The sequence below is a fragment of the Equus caballus genome, chromosome 1 (genome assembly GCF_041296265.1).
Source record: "Equus caballus isolate H_3958 breed thoroughbred chromosome 1, TB-T2T, whole genome shotgun sequence".
Taxonomy (NCBI): Eukaryota; Metazoa; Chordata; class Mammalia; order Perissodactyla; family Equidae; genus Equus; species Equus caballus.
Genome location: NC_091684.1, coordinates 37,445,255 through 37,470,056, shown reverse-complemented (window position 1 = coordinate 37,470,056; position 24,802 = coordinate 37,445,255). Strand labels below are relative to the sequence as shown.

Sequence of the window (24,802 nt, the reverse complement as noted above, 5' to 3'; positions counted from 1 at the left end):
ACGGATTATGAGGCATGACTCTCTTAAGAAAAACCTGCTTGGGAAGTCAAGATAGTCAGGCTTCAACTTAGGCTGTACTCTGTGACCTTGGACAAGACATTTCACTTACCAGAGTTTCATTTATGTAATGAGAGATTTGAACTAGTTGTAGGGTTTTCAAATCTCTGGGGCCAGCAGAATTCCTTCTATTACCCAAAAATCTTATAGAAAACCCTAATAAATAAATAAAAATACATCTTACTTGGCATTACTATGCGGATATCTCTTAGGCATCACAAATTTAATGTGTTTACAAATGAACTCTTGAAACTTACCTTAAGCTTATTTTTTTTCCAGTCTCATTTCAATACATGGCATCACAATTCACCCATCTGCTCAAGCTAGAACCTGAACGTCATTTGTGAGTCTTCCTCCTTATTTACTCTCCACATTCAATTCTTCAATCTAATGCCATTAAGGTGGGTTGATTCTACCCTCCAGAATATATCTTCCATTTATTCACTTCTTTCTACCTCCATTGCCATGACCCTATCCTAAAACACCATCATGTCTTGCCTAGACTACTAACATCATTTCAATCTAGACAACCCACTTCTCCTCACTCCACTCCAAACAGTAGCCAGAGTGCTCTTTTAAAACGCAAGTCCAATCACTTGACCCTGCTTTAAAACACTCATAGATTTCCTCCTGCACTTGGACCAAGTTCAAAATCCTGCTGAAGCCCAGCAAGATCAGATTTCCTTCCTTCTTCCAACCTCATCTTAATGCACCCTCCCCTCTCCCATCAAGCTCAGCCATTCTGGGCTCTACATACTTCCTCAAACACGCAAAGCCTTTTCTTGCCTCAAGCTACCCTCGCCTTTATTTTTTTATTTTTATTCTTTTAAATGCAGATTCTGACTCAGGAGGTCTAAGGAGGCCCAAGAGTCTGCATTTCTTTTTTTGTTTTTAAAGACTGGCACCTGAGCTAACATCTGTTGCCAATTTTCTTTTTTTTTTCTTCTTCTCCCTGAAGCACCCCCCCAGTACATAGTTGTATATTCCAGTTGTAGGTCCTTCTGGCTCTGCTATGTGGGACACCGCCTCAGCATGGCCTGACGAGCAGTGCTAGGTCTGCGCCCAGGATCCAGACCAACAAAACTCTGGGCTGCCAAAGTAGAGTGCACAAACTTAACCATTTGGCAACGGGGCCAGGCCCTACTCCCGCCTTTAATAACATCTTTGTTGAGATATAATTTACATATCACATAATTCATCCATTTAACCCATTAGCTGTCACTCCCCATTTTTCTCAAACCCTCTCAGCCCTAGGCAACCACTAGTCTACTTTCTGTCTCAATAGATTTGCCTATTCTGGACACTTCATAAAAGTGGAATCATACAATATGTGATCTTTTGTAACTGTCTTCTTCCACTTAGCATAATGTTTTCAAAGTCTATCAATGCTGTAGCATTTATCAGTACTTTGCCTTAAGCCTCTTACAATAGCTGTCTTATGATGTCTGGAATTTCCTTTAAAATATTCTAAGAGAAAAAAGGGATGGGATATATTAAACAAGATTGGCAAAATGTTGATAATCATTGAAGCTGAATGATAGGAATATCATTCATTAAACTACTCTATTTTTATATATGTTTGAAATTTTCCATAATAAAAAAATTTATTTAAAGACAGTTGTCTTTCCATCCTTTGGATTTCAGTTTAAACAATACTTGTTCAGAGAAAACCACCCTACTTTAGAGAGAACCTCCCATTTCTCCTGCCTAGTACTTATCACAAATTTTGAGTATAAAAATGTTTATTTCATTTATTTATTGTGAACACTCAGTAGTGAAACAGAACACATCTAGAATCTAGCACAGCTTCTAACCTACAGAAAGCACGTGAACACAATAAACGAAATTAGGGTGGACAGCTCATTATTTCTTAAGGCCTCTCCCAGAGCAACTTCTTGCAAAAGTGAAAAACTAGTGATCTTACTCCCCTCATCATCTGCTGTGGTCAAACTTTCCTATTACTATAAGTAGTAACATTTCATATACTATAATCATGAACACTCAGAAATTTCTTCAGCTATCCATGTTTCTTTTTGCGACTATTCATTCCTTTAGACAAGAAAGCTCACACAACTGGGTTTGAATTAAGAGGATGGCATGTTTGTACCATGGTCTCACTGACATAGCTGGTCTCTCCTCTCTTAGGCAGGCTTTTAGCAGAAAGATCCAACTCCAACTTGGTACACAAGTTTGTTTTATCGGATTTTTAGAACCTTTGTTATCAACTAAATCATCCATTAATGTCAACAGATTTTTTATGGATTAAATATACACAGAAGTACATTTTACAATAGTAACTCCAATCCAATAGTAACTCCAATAGTAAAGTAACTCTAATCATTCTTTGTATTTGCTCATTTACATTATTTAAAAGGATCTTTTATATTATCCTTGCTGTTCTTTAAGAAATTAAGTTAAACATCAAGAGGACTGGCACAACCAACATGTCTACTTATGGACAAAAGTCTCCCAGAGACCATAAAAACTCATGTGAAAAGAAACAACACAACATATATTTTAACCAGGTGTGCTGCTAACTGTGTAGGCAAATATCTCATATGACACTACCCATGATACTAGTTTCTAACAGGGGCTGCAGTTCTGTAGGAAAACACATATCAAAGGCTCTGAAAGCCAGAATACCCAGAAGGAAATGCTAAGATTCTCTGGTGTCATTTTGGTTCCACAGGGGTAATCAATATTTGTCTACTGGAAAACACCTCTAAAAAAAAAGTGGGTATCAATGGGAAATATAATTGGATATTTAAATACTTTATATACAATCAATATTCATTTTCAAATCCTATTTTTTCACATCTAATTCTTCTTCTTCCCTGCTACTATTGCTTCACCTACACCCCTGGAAGCACTTGGTTTGCCAAAGAGTCTAGCCTCCAATACTTGTTTCTCCATCTAAGCCTTCAACTGATGTCCAAGTCCTCTCCTGTTTTCATTACTTGTATCATGAAACCCTCTTTCTAAAGCCTGACATATCTGTGTCGAGGAGTCTTATCCTCTGTTTCAAAAGCCATTCATCAGGGCAGGACAGACCATCTCATTGCCAACTCTCCTCTCCAGCTGGCCCCCACTGCAAACGCTCAGAGACATATGCTTCAAGCAACCTGGTCATGCCAATCTCACCTTGAAGCTTCTTTCAAGTTGAGTCACATACCTGGAATGTCTTGCTTCCCACTCCTCTTCCATCACCCAAATAGATCCTGAAATTCTACCTATTCTAGGTTTATCAGGAGAGGTGAAAGATTCCACTGGCCTAAATCTTGCTAATAGACCTCAAAACTGTCACAGATAATTCCCCTTGCTTTCTATTCCTAAAATATTTACCAACGTGTATATCTAACGCATAGAATACGAGTTATAGCTAAAACTTAATCATAGGTAAAGTAACATACATCAGGAAGTTCACTTTTTATGCTTTTAAGGGAATGTCTAAATTTTGCTTGGAGGAAAGAAATCAAGCATTCATATAATCCCTGATCACACAAATAAATGAGCATGAGGAAGTCTGTCAGTTCGTCAAATTTATACTATGCAGTGTTGACCTAGATGAGTATATTTCAGGGAATGAGAGTGGATATGAGGTACACCTGCCCCATCCCACATGGCTATGTCACTAGATTTAAGGAAGATGACTTGTCTTTTTCAACTTTTGGAATAGAGGACTAAAATGAGAGCACAGAACAAAATTTTTCTGCCTGTTCTTTTCTCATTACAGAAAGTCAACATCAGTCTTTTAGTCCTCTCTCGCACATGCTCTCTGTCTCTCTCTGTCTCTCTCTCACACACACACACACAGACACACACAGAGACACATCTCATCTTCTTCATCTACAACTATCAAACCACAGACATAGAGAGCAAGGAACAAGTCATTCTAGGCAGTGTTTAGCTTGGCACTTGTTGCAAAGATGATCATGGCTTCTGAAAATGATTAAGTCAAAACTTAAAAATAGATAAAGGGAAGGTAACATGAAAATAGGAAGAATAATTATTTTTTCAGGAGTTTAGAAACTGTGAGTGATATTATATTCTTGATGTTTACTATTTAATATACTACAATTTGTAAAAATAAAATAACTTTTTAAAAAATATGATGCCAAACTCTGGCCTGCATAGATGTGGAATGTTACATAAAAACAATCCTCATCAACAAGCATGTAATAAGTACTAAATACATGTAGGTCACAGTGTTAGGCACAAGAGACAACTTTCCTCAAAGAACTTATATTCACTTGAAGAATCAGGTCATACAGAAAAGACAGGAAAAATGTAAGACAGTCTAAGCAGAGGAAAACACTGCCTGCAAGGCCACTGGGCAAGGCTTCCTAGAAGATGCAAGGCTTGAATCAGGCCTAAATGCATGAACTAAGGACAGGCCTTAGATAAGTAAATGACAGGAGGGGTGGATAGTACTTGCATTGGCCAGAGAGTGGAAAAGCACAGAGATTGGTCAGGGGAAGGTGAGGTGGGAAAAATGGAGATGATGAGGCTGGTGAAACAAGAGATGCCAGAAGATGGGAATCCTGAATAGAGGAGGGTGACATGGACAAAGAGGTGTTTCAGAAAGATGAAACAACCGAAATGGAAAGGGAGGGATGAGGCCTGAGAAACTAGAGGGAACATAGTGACAAGATCTGGTGACTGATCAGTGCATAAGAAGAGGAGAGGACAGCCCTATTGTCTACCCTCCAGATGGTGTCCATTTTCCATGTAAAATGGTCCATTCCCTATTTCTTCCTGAGAGTGGTCAATTTTCTAGCAACATGAGAAAAAAATATATGGTACAAAATGATTTCTAGGAATATTATTTTCTACACTTTAAATTTAAAAATAAGAAATGTTAAAAAATGTTAAATGGTATTTATGGAAACATGGTTTAAAAATAATCAACTACACAAATGTTTTTCTTCACCATGAAAACAAAACTGACTATACGATTCAACCATGAAAGAAAGTTTCAATGGTAACTCAAATATATATTAGGTTCACATTTGCTGTGGAATAAATAATAAAATACTGTGAATTTAATATTATTATCTTCTTTTCAGAACTTAACTACAAAGTCTGAGACAGCCTGATGAACACTGAACATCACCCAGTAAGCAGCCAAAAGACGAAGGTTCCAGACTTGGCTCTGACTTCTAACTTGAGATCACACAGTAAATAAATTACTTCATCTCTCCCAGCTTCTGCAAATGAACACCAAAGCAACTTACATTTGTAGAATGCTTTTGGTTTTCCTCTCTCTTTATACTACAACTTCACTAACACTCTTGAAGTTGGACAAGATTGATTTTATTACCTCATAATTTACAGATGAGGATACCAGACATAAGTGATAAAGCAGTGATTACAATCTAGGTCTTTGGCTCTAAATCTCATATTCTTTCTGCTACATTAGGCTTATCCTACCTACTTCATAAAATTATTTGAACAAATCATAGATATGGAAATGCTTTAGAAAGGTTACAGCATTACACAAATGAAAGCAATATTATTTTGTTTGAGTGTGACCAGGAAAGAATGCAAGTTTTATGGGGCCTAGAGTCTACACAAGTTGGGGATCCCTCTTTAAAAAAAAGAATACAAAAATAAGGTAAAGATTTTGGAGGGGGCCCATGAAAGTGAGGGTCCCTGAAACTTAAGCTTCATTTAGCTTCAAGGTAAATCTGCCTCCGGATGTAAAACAAAAAATTCACCAGTCAACCTACTAAGATCAAGAATTGCCCTCTAAAACCTAAATTCTACCTTCTAAGGAGTATGAAAAGAACAGTGGATACAAGACAAAAAAACATGTATGCTTGGCCTTTATTCTGTCAAGATCATTTGCAATAAACCATATAACAAAAATTTCCAGGTAGAAAGTCTTTGCTATGTCTTTATTAGGATTAGAAGAACAAATTACCAACTAACAACAAAAAATAATTATAATGAAAGTGATAAGAGAATTATTTTGCTAAAATAATTAAGCTAGAACATCATACCATACAATAATTATTGTTTTACATACACACAAGTATAAACACACACACACTCGTATTTACTCACAATTTGGCAAGCAAAAGATCTCATTAAAAAAATTTACCTCGTCTCCGCCCATAGCTCCTGGCTGCATGTAAACACAGAAGAAAACCATGGGTATTTGTATCAAAATGGTGAATTTAAAAATAAAAAAATATTCACACAAACCTTTTCTATGTATTCTCAGAATTAATTAATCTGGAGATACTGTTCAACTTGACTGCAGACATATATAAAAAAAACTTTTACGAAGCACAAGTTAAATCACAATCTTAAAGAGAAATTCAACTGGACGTGGCAGCCACTGGAAAAGATACAATGGGTGCTTAAGTTTCACAAGTCTTATAAGGATTTATATCGTGGCCCATTATCTATATCATATATAGAGAAATAGAGTTATTTTAAAATTTTTTCAGATTTTTACATCTTCATTTGTACTATATATTACCATCAGACATTAATTTAAAGAAAAAACCATTCATTCTAAATAACTAAAAACTGTAGTGGGTGGTGGTCATTCTGAGTTTCTCCTCACACACACACACATACATGCACACACACTTCATAAATACAGTCCCTGAAAATTGTATAGATATTTTACACACAATTAACTCTTGCTTTAGAGAATGTGTTTCTGTAAAATTTTCAGTGAAGTTTCTCTTAGTCTCCCCATTTACTTTCCATAGTATCACAGATAGGGAGAAAACATATCTTTTTCATCTAGAAAGTGAACTGAAAAAGTAGTAAGGGATTAAGGTACTTGGTACATCCCAAGCCATGCTGAAGAATAGAGTGCATTGAACATTTTCTTCCCCTTCAAAACTCAAGGCCCACAGAATGCATTGTTACAGTGTTTAATAGAGCCAGACTGTGGTATCATACATATATTGCTAGGAGATCCTGTCATCTAAAATGATTTTCAAAGTGGAAAGTTTTTCAAATTTGAAACCTCAAGTTCTATAAAAATAAATGAGAACTGTAACTCATTTTTTAAAGCATAAAACGTCATAATAAAAGATAATTTGGGGTTACATTTACAGTATAAGGTAGTACTAAAGAACACTACTTCTCTCCTAGGAAAAGAACTCAGACTTTTCAGGTGGAAAGTTGAACTACCAGTTGGCCAATCTCATCATCTACTAGTTCCCACTTTTCTTCAGATATCATACTCACCCTTGCCACACAACTTTGGCTTCTTCACTTTCCCTTTACACAAATATTAAAAAGGATTATCCAATTCAAGTTCTACTTGCTCCCTAGCTCCTTCCATCACTATAATTCTCAATGAAAAACATCTCTTCTGAATTTACAAAGCAATTACTATTTAATCACTTACAAAGGGAATGAATCTCAAAAAAAAAAAATTTAAGGAACTTTTGCACTTTTCATTATGTGGAACCTGGAATTCATCTCCCCACAGAATGTATAATAAATGGTAGCTTCCTAGCGTGGCCTCCCAAAAAGTCTACTTCATTTATAATAATATAGGTGAATCAATACTCATAGACAACATTTACAAAGAGATTAAATAGGTTTTGACATCCTACACTTATTTCTTTGTTCCTTCCCTCATCCCCAATGATGTCATGCTGCCCAACACCCTAACTGCAAAACCTCTATTTAGGGAGGAAATAAAACATTCTGTATTTCAAAATTATTCATTTCTCTTCCAAACAACAAATTCCCATTCTTTCATTATTGATTTCTGGCCAGATACTCAATGCAAAAGAATCTGATTACAATACTAGGTACAAATGACTCATCAGACCTTAACACCCCTAAAGGATAAATGAGAATGGTGTTCACTCAAGTCTTCAAATGCTAAATATTCAGGTAATAAAGAACATGAAGTGAATAGATGCAGACAGGCTTGGGGGTAGAGTAGAGCATCCTGAATTGGGGAGAGGGGGAAGAGTTGCAAAAGACATACTTGGGAGCTTTGGGATTTTTTTAAAAGATTCTATCCTGGGGCTGGCTCCATGGCCAAGTGGTTAAGTTCACGCGCTCCCCTGCAGGCGGCACAGTGTTTCATTGGTTCGAATCCTGGGCACGGACATGGCACTGCTCATCAGGCCACGATGAGGTGGCGTCCCACATGCCACAACTACAAGGACCCACAACTAAAATATACAACTATGTACTGGCGGGCTTTGGGGAGAAAAAGGAAAAAAATAAAATCTTTAAAAAAATAAGATTCTATCCTATCTATTTTTTTATTTAGCTGAAGAAGATTTGCCCTGAGCTAACATCTGTTGCCAATCTTCCTCTTTTGTATGTGAGCCACCACCACAGCATGGCCACTAACAAGTGGTATAGGTCTGCACCCAGGAACTGAACCCAGGCCACTGAGGCAGAGTGCACCAAACTTAACCACTAGGCCACCAGGGATGGCCCATACCTGCAAGTTTTAATCAAAGTTCAGTTCATGATTTTTATTGATTCTTCTCTTTTTCTCTAATCAAAGACAGTAAATTGGTTCATGTCAGCCTGGGAATTCTGACATCATGGAGGCAAGATGGCATATGGAAGAGGCAGCCAATTTAAAGAAGTGATCTGAGATGCTTCAATTTGCTTTCATCATTCATTGTGGCATTTAATTATGTGCTACCTTGGTCCTAATTTCAGTATTTTATCTATAATCTCTATAGTGATTATTATTATAGCAGCTAAAACTTAATGGTATTTACTATGCACCCAGAACAGTTCAAAATGTTTTACATGTATTAATATCATTTAATACATCACAACGTTATGATGTAAGTATTCTTACTAGCCTCTCCTTACAGATGAGGAAAATGGGGCACAGAATTAAATATCTTTTCTAAAAATCACACAGCCAGGAAGTGGTGGACTTGGAATATAAATCTAAGCACTCTGGATCCAGAGTGCACACTTTCAACCACCTCACCATACTGTTAAATTTCTAGGGGGCAAGGTCTACATTTTGTACTTTTTTTAATATCCTCTAATGCACCTGGCAGAATGCTCTGTGCCAAGCTGGTATTCAACAAATATGGCTTGTTAGCTGAGTGCACAATCAAGGGAGGGAGTAATACACGCCTTGATGGGCTTTCGAATGTAGGTCAACTCTGTTGGTGATTAAAAATTTGCTCATATGATGGCCATTTGCAAATAGACTAATTAGAGTCAAACTCTTCCCTAAGGGAGAAGTAATGAAATGAACACCAAGGAGAGAAATTTTGGAGCACAAAAGTAGTGCTTTCCCCTGAGAACAAACAGGACTTTTAAACAAGAAAGAATATTGAATATATAAACTATATGAGATAGCACAAAATGACCCCACATAGAAAAAAAAAAAAGAGAGAGAGAGTAATGTAACTAATTCCATCTATATACTATATTCTATGCTAGTATAAATTCATACCAGATATAACATACCAGATGTGATATACTTTCAAAGTCCTATCTACTTCCTCCAAGAACTTTAATACTTGATTCTCAATCATCATCATCACAGATAAAATTATTTTACCATTTTATAAGCACTAAACAATTTTAGGCCTCAAAAAAATTACATTTAATTTGTAGAAGTCAAGGTCGTGGTACGCTTGGCTAGGGGTATTAACAGGAAGGGAACCTGAGAGGGTTCTGGGTGTTGATAATATTTTGGTCTTGATCTAGGAACTGGTTATATGGTTGTGTTCAACTTGTGATAATACATGAAGCTATACGTTTATAACCTGTGCATTGTTTGGTATGTATATTATTCTTTAATAAAAAACAAAACATTACAAATATTGTAGATTGGTTCACAGGATAAAAGGTTACAAGATTAATGTAGAAAATCCAAAATGCTAACATTTTTTGTAGTCTTTAAATCATAAACCAGAATATTCCAAAATTTTAAAAAACTAGACTTTCAATCCATCAGAATAAATAGAAAAAGGCACATGAACTTTGTAGTGGGATATGCCGAATTTATTCTGAAAATAAGTTTACATGATGAATGACTAGCACATTGTGAATGGCACTCTCATGTTAATGGTATGACTTTGTTAGGCATATGAGGAAACACAATAAAATGGATCATCTGTTACTCCTTATGACTTGGCCTGCACTCAGTTTTAAACAGTTGCACTCATACATGTGATTCCCCAAGGGCATGTTATGATCTGATTTTAAAATCTAAACTAATTCTTCAACTACATGGATTCATCCAAATTCGCTGAAATTTCCCTAAGCAAAGTAACATCATATACAGATTCCACCACAGAGGCTCAAAAATGAGAGAGAGAGAGAGAGAGATTGATCTCCATTCTATTGTGTATCAAAGTAGCATGCACCATTTCAGAAACTTTAAGCAGAGTCCCTGAGGTGCTATACTCATGAAAAACAAATGAACAGGATACAGCGACCTTAGGATAACATTTTACTCACTGGCTTGGAAATATCTGTCAAGACTGTTAAAGTCAACTGTAACAACAAACTGTTAATTACTTTCCTTGCAATAAAATCAGTTTCTTAAAACCCCCTGCAAACACTTTTTAAATATCATTTCAGCAGGCAAAATTAAATTCTATTCGAACATCTAATGGTTCCTTTCAGCTTCCATCTAAGTATTAGTCACGTGAAAAATTCCAACTAAGATGGGTTAAAATCTTAAAGTTAGTACAAAAATGTCCCCTTTTCCCTAATTAGACTGTAAATTCCCAAAGAGGAGAAGTGATGAAGTTTGTCCCATAAATTCTCCTCTTCTATCTTTTTCTTCATAATGTCAGGTAAAATAGTTTTAGCCCAGTGAGTCTCAATTCTGGCAAATTATAATTGAAAGGATCAATTTCTCCATAAACAATATGAACTTAGCAGGTAAAAATGATCCTTGAAGGGATGGGATACATTTTCATATGCTACATTCACATAAAGTATTTGGACATTTTAAAATCCCTTCTTCCTACCCTTCTCTCTTTGACTCTTACCCATTTTTCTCAGGAAAATCTTTTTTTCCATTCCATTTGCAAGCCTAAAAAGTAACACTAATAACTGACAAGCATACTACTACTGTTACTGACATACTTTATAAAGGAGAAGAAATATCATAAAGGAAAATATAATAACCTACTGATAATTTGCCATGCTCCAGGAACTCTATGCTAAATGCTTAACATGTCTATTCTAATTCCCAAAGTAACTATCATAATATATGTTCCCAGATGGGCAAACTGAGGTGCAGAGAGAATGACCAGCCTCAGGTTGTTCAGCTACTGAACACCAGAGCTGGGACTGAATCTAGGTCCACACTGGCTCTAAAGCATTTATTCTTTTTTCTTTTAAGTTGAAGTATTACTTAAATTCGATAAAACATCCACTGTAAGTATACAGTTTGATCAATTTTGGCAATCATATACAGTCGTGTAACGACTACCATCATAATCAAGATATAAAACAGTTTATCTCCCTAAAAAATTTCCTTATGCCCATTTGCTATTGGTCCCATCCCCCAACTCATGGTCCCTGGCAACCATTAATTTGCCTTCTGTACCACAGTTTGGTTTGCCCTTTCTACAACTTCTTATTAATGGAATCAATGTGTTTGATTTCCTTTACTTAGTATGTTTTTGAGATTTATCCATGTCGCATGTGCTAATATTTCATTTCTCTTTATTGCTGAGTAGTATTCTATAATATGGAAATACCACAATTTATCCATTCACCAGTTGTTATGGACTGAGACGTGTCCCCCTAACATTCATGGGTTGAAGCCCTAACCCCCAATGTGACTGTACTTGAAGACAGGGTCTTTAAAGAGGTAATTAAAGTTAAATGAGGTCATAAGGGTAATCCAATAAGACCCGTGTCCTTATAAGAAAAGGAGATAATCAATCAGGAATGCCCTGGGGCTGGCCCTGTGGCACAGCGGTTAAGTTCGCATGTTCTGCTTCTCGGTGGCCCAGGGTTCACTGGTTCAGATCCTGGGCGTGGACATGGCACCGTTTGGCAAAGCCATGCTGTGGTAGGCGTCCCACGTATAAAGTAGAGGAAGATGGGCACGATGTTAGCTCATGGCCAGGCTTCCTCAGCAAAAAAGAGGAGGATTGGCAGTAGTTAGCTCAGGGCTAATCTGCCTCAAAAAAAACGGAATGCGCATGCACAGAGAAAAGGCCATGTGAGGTCAGAGCAAGAAGGCAGCCATCTGCCAGCAAAGGAGAGAGGCTTCCGGAGAAACCAACGCTGCTAGCAGTTTGATCTTGGACTTCCAGCCTCTAGAACTGTGAGATAATAAATTTCTGTTGTTCAAGCATCTAGTCTATGATATTTTGTTGTGGCAGCCCTAGTAGAGTAATACACCAGTCAATGGACATTTGAAAAGCCCTCACTCTTAACCACCAAGATTGAAGAGCCAGTATTTCAAACCTACAAAGTCCTTGAAAGTACCCAGAAATTGCATTTAGAATTTCCACAAACTTCATCATCCTCTAAATGTTTGCTTTTAGCAGCATATTCCAAGATTAATAGAAAGGAACTTATCCAAATTTTCCTTTTTGCTTTATTTCATTGTTACTACCATAGTACTATTGTTTTCTATTAATCACCACACTTAAAGCTGTTATTTTATGAATTAAAATCAGTATTTGTAATAGGAATTTGTGTAGATTGGTCAGAGAATCTAATTGTCATCAATAACATATGAATCTGTACCCTGCATTCTAAATAACTGAACTTTTGCAACATTCTGCTTTATTGCTTACAAAATCTTACAGAAAACCTATAGATCTTTAATCAATCTCCCAAACAAAACAGGAATTACTTCTGTGACCAACACAAAGATGTTCTATCCAGTTTTGCTAGAACACCTTAATCGAGAGTTAAGGTGAAGAGTAAGGAGGCTCACTTCAGCCTCTTCAGTTGTTTTATTCAAACTTTTTTCTAAGCAGCAGAACACTTTCTCCTCCAACAAATATGAGGTATTTGTTCCCTAGACAGAACAAGGCTGTTCAAGTTGAAGCAGCACAGGGACACAAAGCCCACCTGTCAGGTATCCTTCCTCCATAGTGGCCCTTGAAGTATGTTCTTGGCTGCTGGGGTTCCACAGAACATGACTGGAAAATCTATACTCCATGGTAGGACCATTCTTACTTATTAGAAAGTTCTTTCTTATACTTGCTTCTCTATTATCTTTAACCATGGACCCCAGCCTAATCCCACTTTTATTTGAGGGTCATTATTTTATTTCCTTTTGGTTTTCTCTTTCCTACAGTGAAGACATATTTACCTATCCTTTATAAAAAATGGTTTTCCATACCCCATATCATCCTGAACATTCTCCTTTGGATAAACCTAATTTTCCAGTAAGACAACACTTGACTGTCCAAACCTCTCATGAGAATATCCAAGGCCCTTCACCATCTGAGCCCTAATCACCTTACAGATCCTCATTCCCACTGTTCCACACATCAGACCCAGATATCCCAGTCACAACAATTTAACCCACTCTCCCAATAGTACTATTATGATATAAGCACCTATCTGGTCAGCATAAGAATTTAGATACCCACATGTCTTGATCTATTCTTCTCTGCTCCCTCAGAAACCCCTAACCCCCTTGTCCATTTCCACTTACTATTATTTTCCCCATCTTGTCCCAAACGTAAGTTCAAGGTTTCATTATACCATCCTGCAGTGTCCACGCATACCTAGTATTAAGTTACATTCTAAACTACATTTACCTTATAGGTTACTGACAGAACATCTCAATATGTGACACGTTATCAAAGTAATCACTTCAGAATTTCTAGGTCCATGTCCTAAATTGCTCATTAAAACAGAAAAAAGTCATTCAAAATGTGTACATCTGATAAGATTTCTCTGGAAACAAACCTAGGTAAAGAATCTCTGCCCTATACTGCTATCACTGGTTCGAAAGAGTGGGCGCTCATATCCATTTACAGCAGGTGATGTCCAGGCATCCTCACACCTGTGGCCTAACAGCGTTCCACTGAGAGTAACTAATTGCCATCTTGCTTTTATTTCAGTAGCACATTGCTAAATGACATGATAACTGCCCCCCTAAAAAAGCAAAAAATCAAGAGAAGTTGAGGATTCTAATCACATAACAGGGTATTTTATACTTTACACAGACAAAATCTGTCCAAAGCAGGTCTGAAATTGCCTACAACAGAGGTATGCATCCAAATATCTGGCATATGTTCTTAACAAAGCATTTTCTCTGAACCACTATGCCAAAATCTCATGAGGTCTCTCTTCAAACTTTATATAAATACTAAATTTCTGGACTGTTCAGGACAGCCAAAACTTGCTAATCCTACGTTTATTTCTAAACCCCAAAATAATGCAGGGAATTATATAGAGAAAAGAGAGGGTGAATAAAATGGGTGCTAGTATGCTCAGGAGCCTAAGCAGCATCAAAAGCCGGGCCCCCTGGTCAATGCTCCTTGTCTCCTTCCTATCAACAAGGCTCCTCTTACGAGGGAAGGAGGGTTCCTTCATGGAAGAAAATTATAGAAAGGAATTGACCTGAGAATTTGGGAAGAGCTCCAGCAACATAGAGAGCTGTTCATTCCCCTCACCTCTGCCCTGACCTCTTAAAGACAGCTTCTTCTTCTGACCTGGACTTGGGAAAACATGAAGGGACAATAAAAGCAGGCCAAGCCTTGAAGGAAAAGAAAGAACAGGAGGGAATGCACAGCATGGACCTTAAACTACTTGATTCCTTCACACTCAGATAAAGATAAGACATTGGCAAAAGGTGGGATAGCAGTGGATCTCTCTAGAGGTAACTACTTCTAATTCTCGTCTTTTCTATCCATCCCTCGCCCACCAACAACAACCAGATTTCATCCTAGACCAATTAAATTACAGTCTCTGGTGTGGGGATCATAGGTATTTTCTATTTTGGTTCCCATTTTGATTGTATAGCCAGGATTAAGAATTACTGCTGGAGGCGGCCCAGTGTAGTGGTTAAGTTCATGCACTCCATTTCAGCAGCCTGGGGTTTGTGGGTTTGGATCCCAGGCACAGAACTACACCCTGTTCATTAAGCCATGCTGTGGCAGCATCCACATACAAAATAGAGGAAGAGTGGCAAAGATGTTAGCTCAGTGACAATCTTCCTCAAACAAAAAGAGGAAGACTGGCAACAGATGTTAGCTCAGGGCCAATCCCCACCCCCTCACGCTTCCCCCCAAAAAAGAATTACTGCTAACTCAAAAGGGAAAAAACAGGGAGGAGGGGTAGAAGAGTAAGGGAGCAGAGATAAGCATTTGTTAGGTGTGTGCATCTTGGCAGGTTTGGTAATAGGAGCACTGCACACTTAACCTCACCATTTATTAAAAAGGGGTTAATATGTCCATTTAAAATTAAAAACACAGATAACTTGCCCAAGTTACATAGCAAATAAGTGATATATCCAGGATTAAAACCCAGATCTGTTTGGCCCCTCCAAAACGGCATTATTTCCACTATGTTAGGCTGAAAAAGAAAAAAAAAACTTTAGTCAGATAACAAAGGTATATCTGTGTGGATGGTAGCAACAAAAAAGAAGGCAAAGCTTCACCTACTTAACTTTACCTGGAGATCATCTGCAAACCACGTCTTTGTTCAAGTCTCCGACTTCCAATCTGCATATACCAGAGGCCTGAGTAGAAGTATGGTTAGAATTGCTGCCACTAACAAGGAAGACTATGTTCTGAAACTAAAACTGATCATTTTTGGAAGTACACTAATTCTCTACAATCAATAAAGAATTATGTAGCAAACTGTTACTTAAGGAGCTAAATGAAATCTGAGTGATCTTTTTGGGAAAACCCAGAAGAGTAGCAATCATACTGGATTAAGGGACTGGTTGGCAGAATAATCTGTGTGGCTAAGCCATACATGGCTATTTGCCGGCTGTATGACACCAGCAAGTTCGTTCAGCTTTTTTCGACAATGAAGACACTGCCATGCTTTAAACAAGGTTGCAATAAAGATGAAATGAATGACCATCATTCTCAACTTTTCTATCAAGGTGCCCCAATAGCAGAGGGAAATGAATCACAGAGCATTCTTAAAACTTGAAGTCTAGAAAACCCTTTGAAGTCTCCAGCTTTATCTTAAAAACCACATTTTAGTTTCATTTACTAGTCTACCACATAGCCATGCTTCGTTTGGATAAGAAAATAATCCTGGGCTGCTCAAGGAAAGTGGGTTTTGACTATGTCCTAGCAAACTGTTATAAGCATTACCAAGGCACAGAGGTCTGTGAAAGCAGTTTGTAAACTGTTAATTGCTAGATCCATGTATGTTATTACCATCTTCCAAAAGGAAGAGTTAAGATAAATCTTTAGGAAGGAATTAAGGTGGATTAGCTATTCTCTAAAGCTGTTACACTCTGCTTTTCACCATCTGTCTGAGATAATCCTTCTTCTGGTCTCCCATTTGAGTATGTACTCAATGGGCCAGGCATTGCACTTGAAGCAGTGAACAGTTGTGAATAAAAGCTAGTCTCTGCCCTCTTGAAGAATACATATTGAAGAGAAACATCAACATTAAATCATAAGTGTGGTGAGTGGTAAAATGGGAAGTCCAGGTTCTATCACCTACACAAGGAGAAAAAGCAAACTGGGAAGTTCATAGAGAAAAGTAGGTAACTTCCAAATTTTCTGCATCTTTTTTTTCTTTTTTCTTCTTCTTCTTTTTTTTTTTTTGCTGAGAAAGATTAGCTCTAAGGTAACATCTGTGCCAATCTTCCTCCACTTCACATGTGGGTTGCTGCCACAACATGGCTGACAAGTGGTGTAGGTCTGTGCCTGGGATCTGTACCCAGGAACTTGGGCCGCCAAAGCAGAGCACACCAAACCAACTTAAACACTATGCCATGGGGCTGACCCCTCCTGTATCTTTTTTATTAGGTTGGAAGCACCCAATTCCTGGCACTTTAGACATATTCACCCACACAAGGAACTTCTTCCAAACTCCAATAAAGTAAGTCAAGAATATTTCAGACTTCACTTATTTACAATGTCAAACCACGTAGACCAGGTTTATTACTCTATTTTTCAGGAAAATAGAATTTATTAAGCATTCAGCACATAAACAAGGTGACAAGTAATATTTTTTCAATGATTTTCCCAAAGACACTGAATTTGTGTGTTTGTCTCAGCAGAAAAATAATACAACCACTCCTAACAATTAATTAAGTGTTGAAAGCAAAGGTTATCACCCTCAACCTGGAGGCAGAAGGTTCTGTTCCTGGCTCCATCGTGCCACCCTAGCCAATTCCTACAGTTTCTTGAACCCCAGCTTCCCCACCTGTAAAATGAGAAGGTCAAAACAAAACAGAATAATAATGCCCTTAGGTCCCCTACCACATTCATGTACAGCATCCATCCAAAACAGTTTGAAACTTGACTACTTAAAAGTTATAGAACATTACATATCCTCCTAACTACTATTTTTCATTTTTAATTAGCTATCATTTACAATCTATTCATACCACAATTGTATATTAATTTTACTTCTAAATCTGTTCAGATAGAAACAGCAGCACTGGATCTTGTCTTCTAAAAGTTTAAAATACTCAAAGACAATGTCTTTAATCTGAGAATCTCAAAATAATTCCTTCACTATCTTATTACTCTGCTAAAAAATTATTTACTTACAGCCACTCATGGTGAGCAGAAATACAATATACTCTTCAAATTTTGGAAAATTCCATTTGGAATTTTAGCAAACCTGGCTCTATTCCCACTTTGGCATAAAAGAATCATGTGTTCGGCTCCCTCTCTGCCACTTCCTCTCAGTTGAGTCTCTCCCCAAGGAGTTCACTTCCCGCAGAGAATGAAAGGGAGGGGGAAGGGGAGGTTCCACGGCCACACAGGAGTCTCTGCCCAACACAAAAGTTCATACCAAAACCCTTTCACATTTCCTCTTTCAATTCAACAAATGCTCTGGCAGCCCTCAGTTCAAACAGAAATATAAGCGAAACCTTCCAAAATACTTTCAAGGCATTAACAAGAGGAAAAAAGTGGAAGACAGCATAATCGAAAGCTCCACATTTCTTGGTGCATCAGCTATGTATTAGGGGTCTAACAATCAGCGACCTCACAATTTCTCAAGCAGGTAAATGTCTTTTTGGTTTTTTTAAGATATTAAAAATACAAGTCTTCAAACTGTCTAGGTTTTATTCTAGGACTCCTCAATTTATCAACATTTTTAAAGCTTTGATCAGGAAGAGTAAGAGCAAACAATCACCTCTCCCTGTCAGAAGGAAAGTGGCACTTCATATTTCTTCTTCACCTCTTATAATTTGGAACAGACTCTAGTTCCAAGCCGAAATATATCACAATACAAATGATGTGAAAACTTTTAATTTAACTAAAATTGAACCTCTGTTACATTACAAAGCTACTTCTAAAAAAATCACTCTCTGGCATATCTTTTTTCCAAATATAGCAGTAATAATACCTTATTTGTACGTGTGCCTAATCTCATCTGAATCTCACAAGAACAATGAGGTAGTTAGAGTAGCCTAACTATCCTCTTGTAGGTTTCTAAACTAAGGAGAGACTTAGGAGATTCAGAGACTTGCGCAACTAGATGGCCATCCTTATCACATGACTCCTCTAAGATCTAAGCCCTTACTTTTGCCTCTGAAAAAAGGGAGATAACAGTACTTCAAAATATTCTTGAAGCTGTTGTATTTTCTCTCACTATAGATCAGATTACATTTTTTCAAATTTTATATTAAGGGAATCATCTAGTATGTACTCTTTTTCATCTAGCTTTTTAACTCAGCATAATTATTTCGAGTCATTCATGTTGCATGATTCATACATGAATCAATAGTTCATTCCTTTTTATTGCTGAATAGTATTCAATTGTATGAATGTACTGCAATTTGTTTATCCATTCTCTAGTTGAGGGACATTAGGGTTATTTATAATTTTGGCGATCATGAATAATGCAGCTTTGAACATTCACTTACATGTCTTTGTGTGGATATACGTTTTCATTTTTGCTCTTGGGTAAATTCCTAGGAGTAGAACTGCTGCATCATATAGTAGGTATATGTTTAGCTTTTTAAGAAACTGTCCAACTGTTGTTCAAAATGGCTATACAGTCATGTGTCGCTTAATGGCGGGGATACCTTCCGAGAAATACGTCAGGCAATTTCGTCGTTGTGTAAACATCATAGAGTGTACTTACACAAACCTAGATGATATAGCCTACTACACACCTAGGCTATATGGTACTAATCTTCTGGGACCACCATCATATACACAGCCCACCACTGGCCGAAATGTCATTATGCGGTGCATGACTGTACCATTTTATATTCCAAACATCACTGTATAGCACCTTTAAAAGTGCCAAACATTACGAGAGTTACAACAACTCTAAGCCCCAAAGAAGGTGCATGTTCCAATGTCAGGGGACAGAGGCAGGAAGCATTTCATGCAGGAAAAGAAGATTAATACAAAAAGAGATGGTAATGTACCCCAATACAGCCACTCTAGACTATGAGTGACTTGCAGGTGTGCTGTCTTAAATTCTATCGGGAAAACATCTAAGTATAAACAATGTAAGATAAACATGTTTTGGAAGTCTAACATGGCCAAAAAAAAGGAAATCTTAAAAAGGCAGCAATAAAGCTGATGCAAGCAATCAAAATAGCAGCTCACCTGAGCATTATCTACTAGGCACTATACCAAGCTTTACAAGATTTAAATACAGCCACTTTAATGATCATTATCTCCATTTTACAGGTGGAAAAGCAAGAGACAGAGGAGTTAAGAATGTGGCCCCAAGGTCATTTGGCTTGTCAGAGGTGGAACCAGATCTGCCTGACCCTAGACAATGCTTTTCAGGGCTACACTAATTCATTGCTCCATCTTCAGGTTTCACATGCCTTGCAGCCTGCTTGGAAGATAGCTCCCTGCAGCTGAATGATACCCCCCGCTTAAGACATACTACTCCCTCTGTTTCTAATTTTGTACTCATCAAGCAGTTTTCTGATATTTAACTGTTTTTCCAAGCCCATTCTCTACTTGGAAAAAGAGGAGCCGACCAGTCAAAAAGAATAAAGGGGATATACTTGGCAGTGATTATCTCTTAGAGTAAATTACAAGACCAGGTATTCTGGTTTTGAACATTAATTTGACCATAAATTTGGCTCACTTGACTAACCATGGAGGTACCAATATCCTTTTCTGAGGTTCATCATAATAGAGGAAAAATCACCAAGTCAGGCATGAATCCTGTACAAGCCCACAACTGCTAAACTCAACTCCATTCCTAGAATATAGCCAAGAAAACAAAACAAAACAACCCACAAACAACCAAACAAAAAACACAAGCAACCGTTAGTGTGAGAAAAAATCTGGCCCATAGAACTACTACATATATAGCTGAAACCACTCTCAGTAGCCTCCTTCCTTCTCCAGCAGAAAAAATAAAAATATATTATGCAAACTTCCCACGTTTTTGGTGTAAGGATGAAGAGCATGAAAGGACAGAATTATTAAAAAGTTAAGAAAAGATATATTACCAGTTTAAATGGAAGGGGCATACTGTTTCAGAACTAACAACTTTGGAAATACTGGACAAGAGACAGGTCTTACTGATGGATTAGAATTTCTTCCCACCATCTCCCCTTCTATATTCTACAATACCTGAGGACCTAATATTTTCAGGAAAAGCCAAAATTTAGATGTGTCTCTTAGTTTACTCCTCAAAGTTTGGCCTGGTAATTCTTCGTAGATTCATGGTCATGAGTAAGAAAAATCAGTAGATTCTTGGCTTTACACAAATCTCGCCAGTCCTTCAACACCCTAAATGTCTATAGGTTTACTGTTTTCTATAGTTGGTAGCCTACCCTCTTCTCCCAAGCTCCATTTTCTGTCTTCTAGATGACATCAGTGGCGGTGACTCTCAGAGGAAAGTATAACTGAAAGGCATGCAGTGGGAACACCAAAACACGGGAATTGATTCAAAGCTGGGAAGTAGCACTAAGAAGTGAGAATGCTCACCATGACACCTCTGTCTTTCCCATCAAGTCAGGATAGCTGAAGGCATGGTGTCTTCAGGAGAGATTTGGGTTTTGGTGAGGTCAAGGAAGTAAAAAAAGGATGGAAGATTTTTTGAAGACAGTGAACGGCAGCATTACATATAGAGTTAGGAAGCATATATTTTGTATAGCAAAAAAGGGTAATAAAGAAGGAACTACAACTGACTCATACTTCATTTTTTAAAAAATTTAACCATTGACTCAATTCTCTTTCTCTTAGCCAGTAGCTTCTTGTCTGAAAATACAGTTCAACTGCAACCCAGTACCTTTCAATAATGACGAACTGTGAATTAATAAAGTTTTAGTGGTTTGTGACTTCATCTTAATTATTCCTATACGAAGGCTGAGGGAAAAGAAGAAGGATAGACCAGTCACAGGACAATAATGGTTGGGCCAACAAATGGTAGGGATAAAAGGGAAGATAAAAAATATATGTGTATTTGCACATGTGTTACATATTAAGTCACCAGATGGGCTGGGCCCAATCATACAAAAGGGAAAAAAAGCTTTATCACAGCAAATTTGTCAAAACCTGTAGGTCTCACAAGTACCTGCCAAAAAGGATACTTTGTTTATTCTCATCATTTTGAGTTGGAGTCAACTTTGAAAAAGAACTGACAGTAAGTAATGCAAATGTCAACCTCTGGTTGTTTTTATGGTTTACTCTGAGGAGCCTACAGGGCAGCACCCACAGAGCCATTTGAAGATTATGCACTCTGATTCTGCCATAATGTTGGAAACATGCATAACTCATCAACAGTTGATATAAATATTGGCAAAATGACCCTTTTGGTACTTTAAAAAAATATTACAGAATCACATAATCTTCATCCTGAAAGCAATCACTAAGACAACCTAATCTAATCCCCTTATTTTATAGACGAGGAATTTACAGGCTAAAAGGGGGATTTAAGCAATATGCAAAACTGGAAAGAACATAAACAAAACCTCTTATTTAAAAGCAGAAAATTAAAGAGAAATCAAAGAGAATCAAATTTTTTTAAAAAGAAAAATGCCTTTTAGCTTCATTTTTTACACAGAAAATCAGAAATTATATCCTCTCTCTCTTGCAAAAGAAGGCTTACATCATGTCAAATTAAGTCTTTTCTAAAATATACACTCATTCCTTCAAGCAGACACACTACCACACTGTTCTTTCCTTTTACATTCAACTCTAAGTCCCATCACCTAACTGAAGTGTTTTCACAAAATTTCACAGAATTGCTGAAGCTCAGCAAGTTAAGCATGTTTATTAATCCTCACCCCAATGTACCTACTTCTAGAAAAAAAAAATCAGAGGTACCATAATCTAAATGTAAAGTGACCTTTATTTTAGAAATTAGAAAATAGAGGTGGATAGTCTGGAATTTTTACTGTTTCCAAGACCCTCCCAAAAGAGGGGATGGCTGTTTAGAACAGAAGAGGGTGGAGTGGCCTAGGACCTGCATCATCAGGCACAGCCAGTGGTTCTCAGCAGTGCTTACTGGGAGGCAAGCTACACGTCAGAACCAAAAGAAATGTGGAACACATATTTTAGAGATAACCTAAAATCTGCCCTAATGGCATTTCAACATCCTTACTCAAGCAAGAGGGAAAGGGGCAATATTGTACACAACCTACAGTTTACCCAGTATGTCTCCCATGTATATGGAGAGTCAGCTTGTATATCTAGGAGGGTGAAAGAAGAAAACCTGCTATCACTCATTTGATAGAGGAGAAAACTTAAATCCTGAGAGATTCAATGGCTTGTATGATCCTTCTGACAACTAACAAGTTCCATTTAGAGCCGACTTCTGCAAAGCTATTCAGTCTATAGACACTAGGAAGGAGAACTGTTGCCAGTCAGATATTTCTTCCAGTATTAATTAATACAATGACTTTCTGGTTAATAAAGTTTCGATGCTCCAGAACTCAATCCAGCAATTATACCGACAAAACCATTTCTAACTTGCAAAGCTGATGACACCTATACCACACAAACTCCACTAATGGGAGACCCCTGATGGCCTGTTTGAAGCACCTGCTGGCCATCTAGCACGATGAGAAAGTTCTGAGTTATATATAAATAAGCTGATTTATTCATTCACATTCTCTCCCGACTCCCTCTTCTCCCTTCGCCTCCCTCCTTTCTTCCTTTTTCCTTCCTCCTCCCCAATGGTATGCAGCAGGAGTCAGCAAACATTCTCTGTAAAAGGCCAGATAGTAAATAGTTTAGGCTTTTGGGGGTCTACCATTGTAGCACAAAAGTAGCCACAGACAATCAATAAATGAACGGGTTTGGGTGTGTTTCAATAAAACTACTTACAAAAACAGGCAGTGGGCCAGATTTGGTTCACAGCACTGTAGTTTGTCAACCCCTGATATGGAGTAGCAGTTCTCAAACTTTAGCCTGCATCAGAATCACCTACAGGACTTATTGATACACAGATTTCCGGGCCCTATCCTGAAAGTCTCTGATTCAGCAGGTCTGTAGTAGGGCCTGAGACTTTGCATTTTCAGTAAGTTCCCAAATGATACTGGCGCTGCTGGTCCAAGGGACCACACTTTGAGAACCACTGGTATAGAATAATGATCTATGATGCACTCGGTGGAAGGCTGAAATGTAATGAACAACTAGGAAAGTGGAAATTACATGTTGTAAACTTGACTGCCAATTTTATAGAACATTTTATATGAAGACTTACTGTTAAGTGCCATAATATTATCTGTTCCTGGATGATGGAAATTTATTCCCATGCGTCCTGAAAAAATAAAATAATTTTATTTTAAGCACAAAGAAAATAATACTTAATATAATCATTTCAAATACATTGTAAAATATGAACATTACAAAAAGCTACGACAGATTAATCTATAACAATACTATCAAAGACCACAGCACTTGCAAGAGTTTTTAAATCAAGTCATAAAACATACACACAAAAAAAATCTTAAAACAAAGCCAAAGTCTCAATAATAACAAATAAACAAAACAAAACAAAAAAGATGCTTCCATTATAACAGTCTGAAATTTTAACGCATCTTCTGCATTCCGATTTCAACATGCCAACTCCTTGGATAAAGCATTTTATTTAAACAACCATTCATACCGCTCTTCAAATTCAAGCAGCAAAATAATGAATTCAAAGAAGTATATAAACTTGAAGCTTAGAGGGGATAAAAAGATAAAGACTTCATAGTGGCTCAAAAATGCAACATAATTACCAGAATGGCAATAAGAAGAAAGATTGTAAAATTTATATAACAGATATAGTGGGGAACAATGACTGACCTAAAATGTAGAGTTCCTATGCTGCCCCCACCACTAACTAGTTACATGACCTTGGGCATAATGCTTGTGTCTCCAGACTTTTGTCCTTATAGGGGTCACAAACTTCATCTGCCCACATTGGCTGGCTGCCTATTTTTGCATGCCGCCAAGCTAAGAATTATTTTTACATTTTTAAAGAGCTGTAAAAACAAAGATAAAAACTAAACAAAGAATAATGTGTGACAGAGACCATATGGCCCACAGGTCTAAAATATTTGCTCTCTGGCCCTTTACAGACAAAGTTTGCCAATCTTTGGTCTCTAAGATGACAAGTCTGAATCAGATGTTTCAACTAATAGCCTCCAGGGTTAAGAGAAGATGTAGACATTTGGTATGTTTTTTCATTAATTATTTGGGAAAAGGAGGTTGAT

At 37.3% G+C, this 24,802-nt stretch overlaps 1 protein-coding gene across 24 annotated transcripts in view; it reads right to left on the bottom strand.

The window, feature by feature from the left end:
* Window positions 1-24,802, bottom strand: part of CPEB3 (cytoplasmic polyadenylation element binding protein 3) — a 222,458-nt gene that overhangs the window by 117,408 nt on the left and 80,248 nt on the right. For 15 of the 24 annotated variants that reach the window (XM_023642617.2, XM_023642624.2, XM_070262134.1 and 12 more), the window contains exon 4: window positions 23,806-23,862. In XM_023642617.2, the coding sequence (XP_023498385.1) occupies window positions 23,806-23,862 (57 nt within the window). Of the gene's footprint in view, window positions 1-6,160; window positions 6,185-23,805; window positions 23,863-24,802 lie in introns of all 24 variants that reach the window. The other 9 variants (XM_023642591.2, XM_023642644.2, XM_023642619.2 and 6 more) reach the window with 1 other exon arrangement.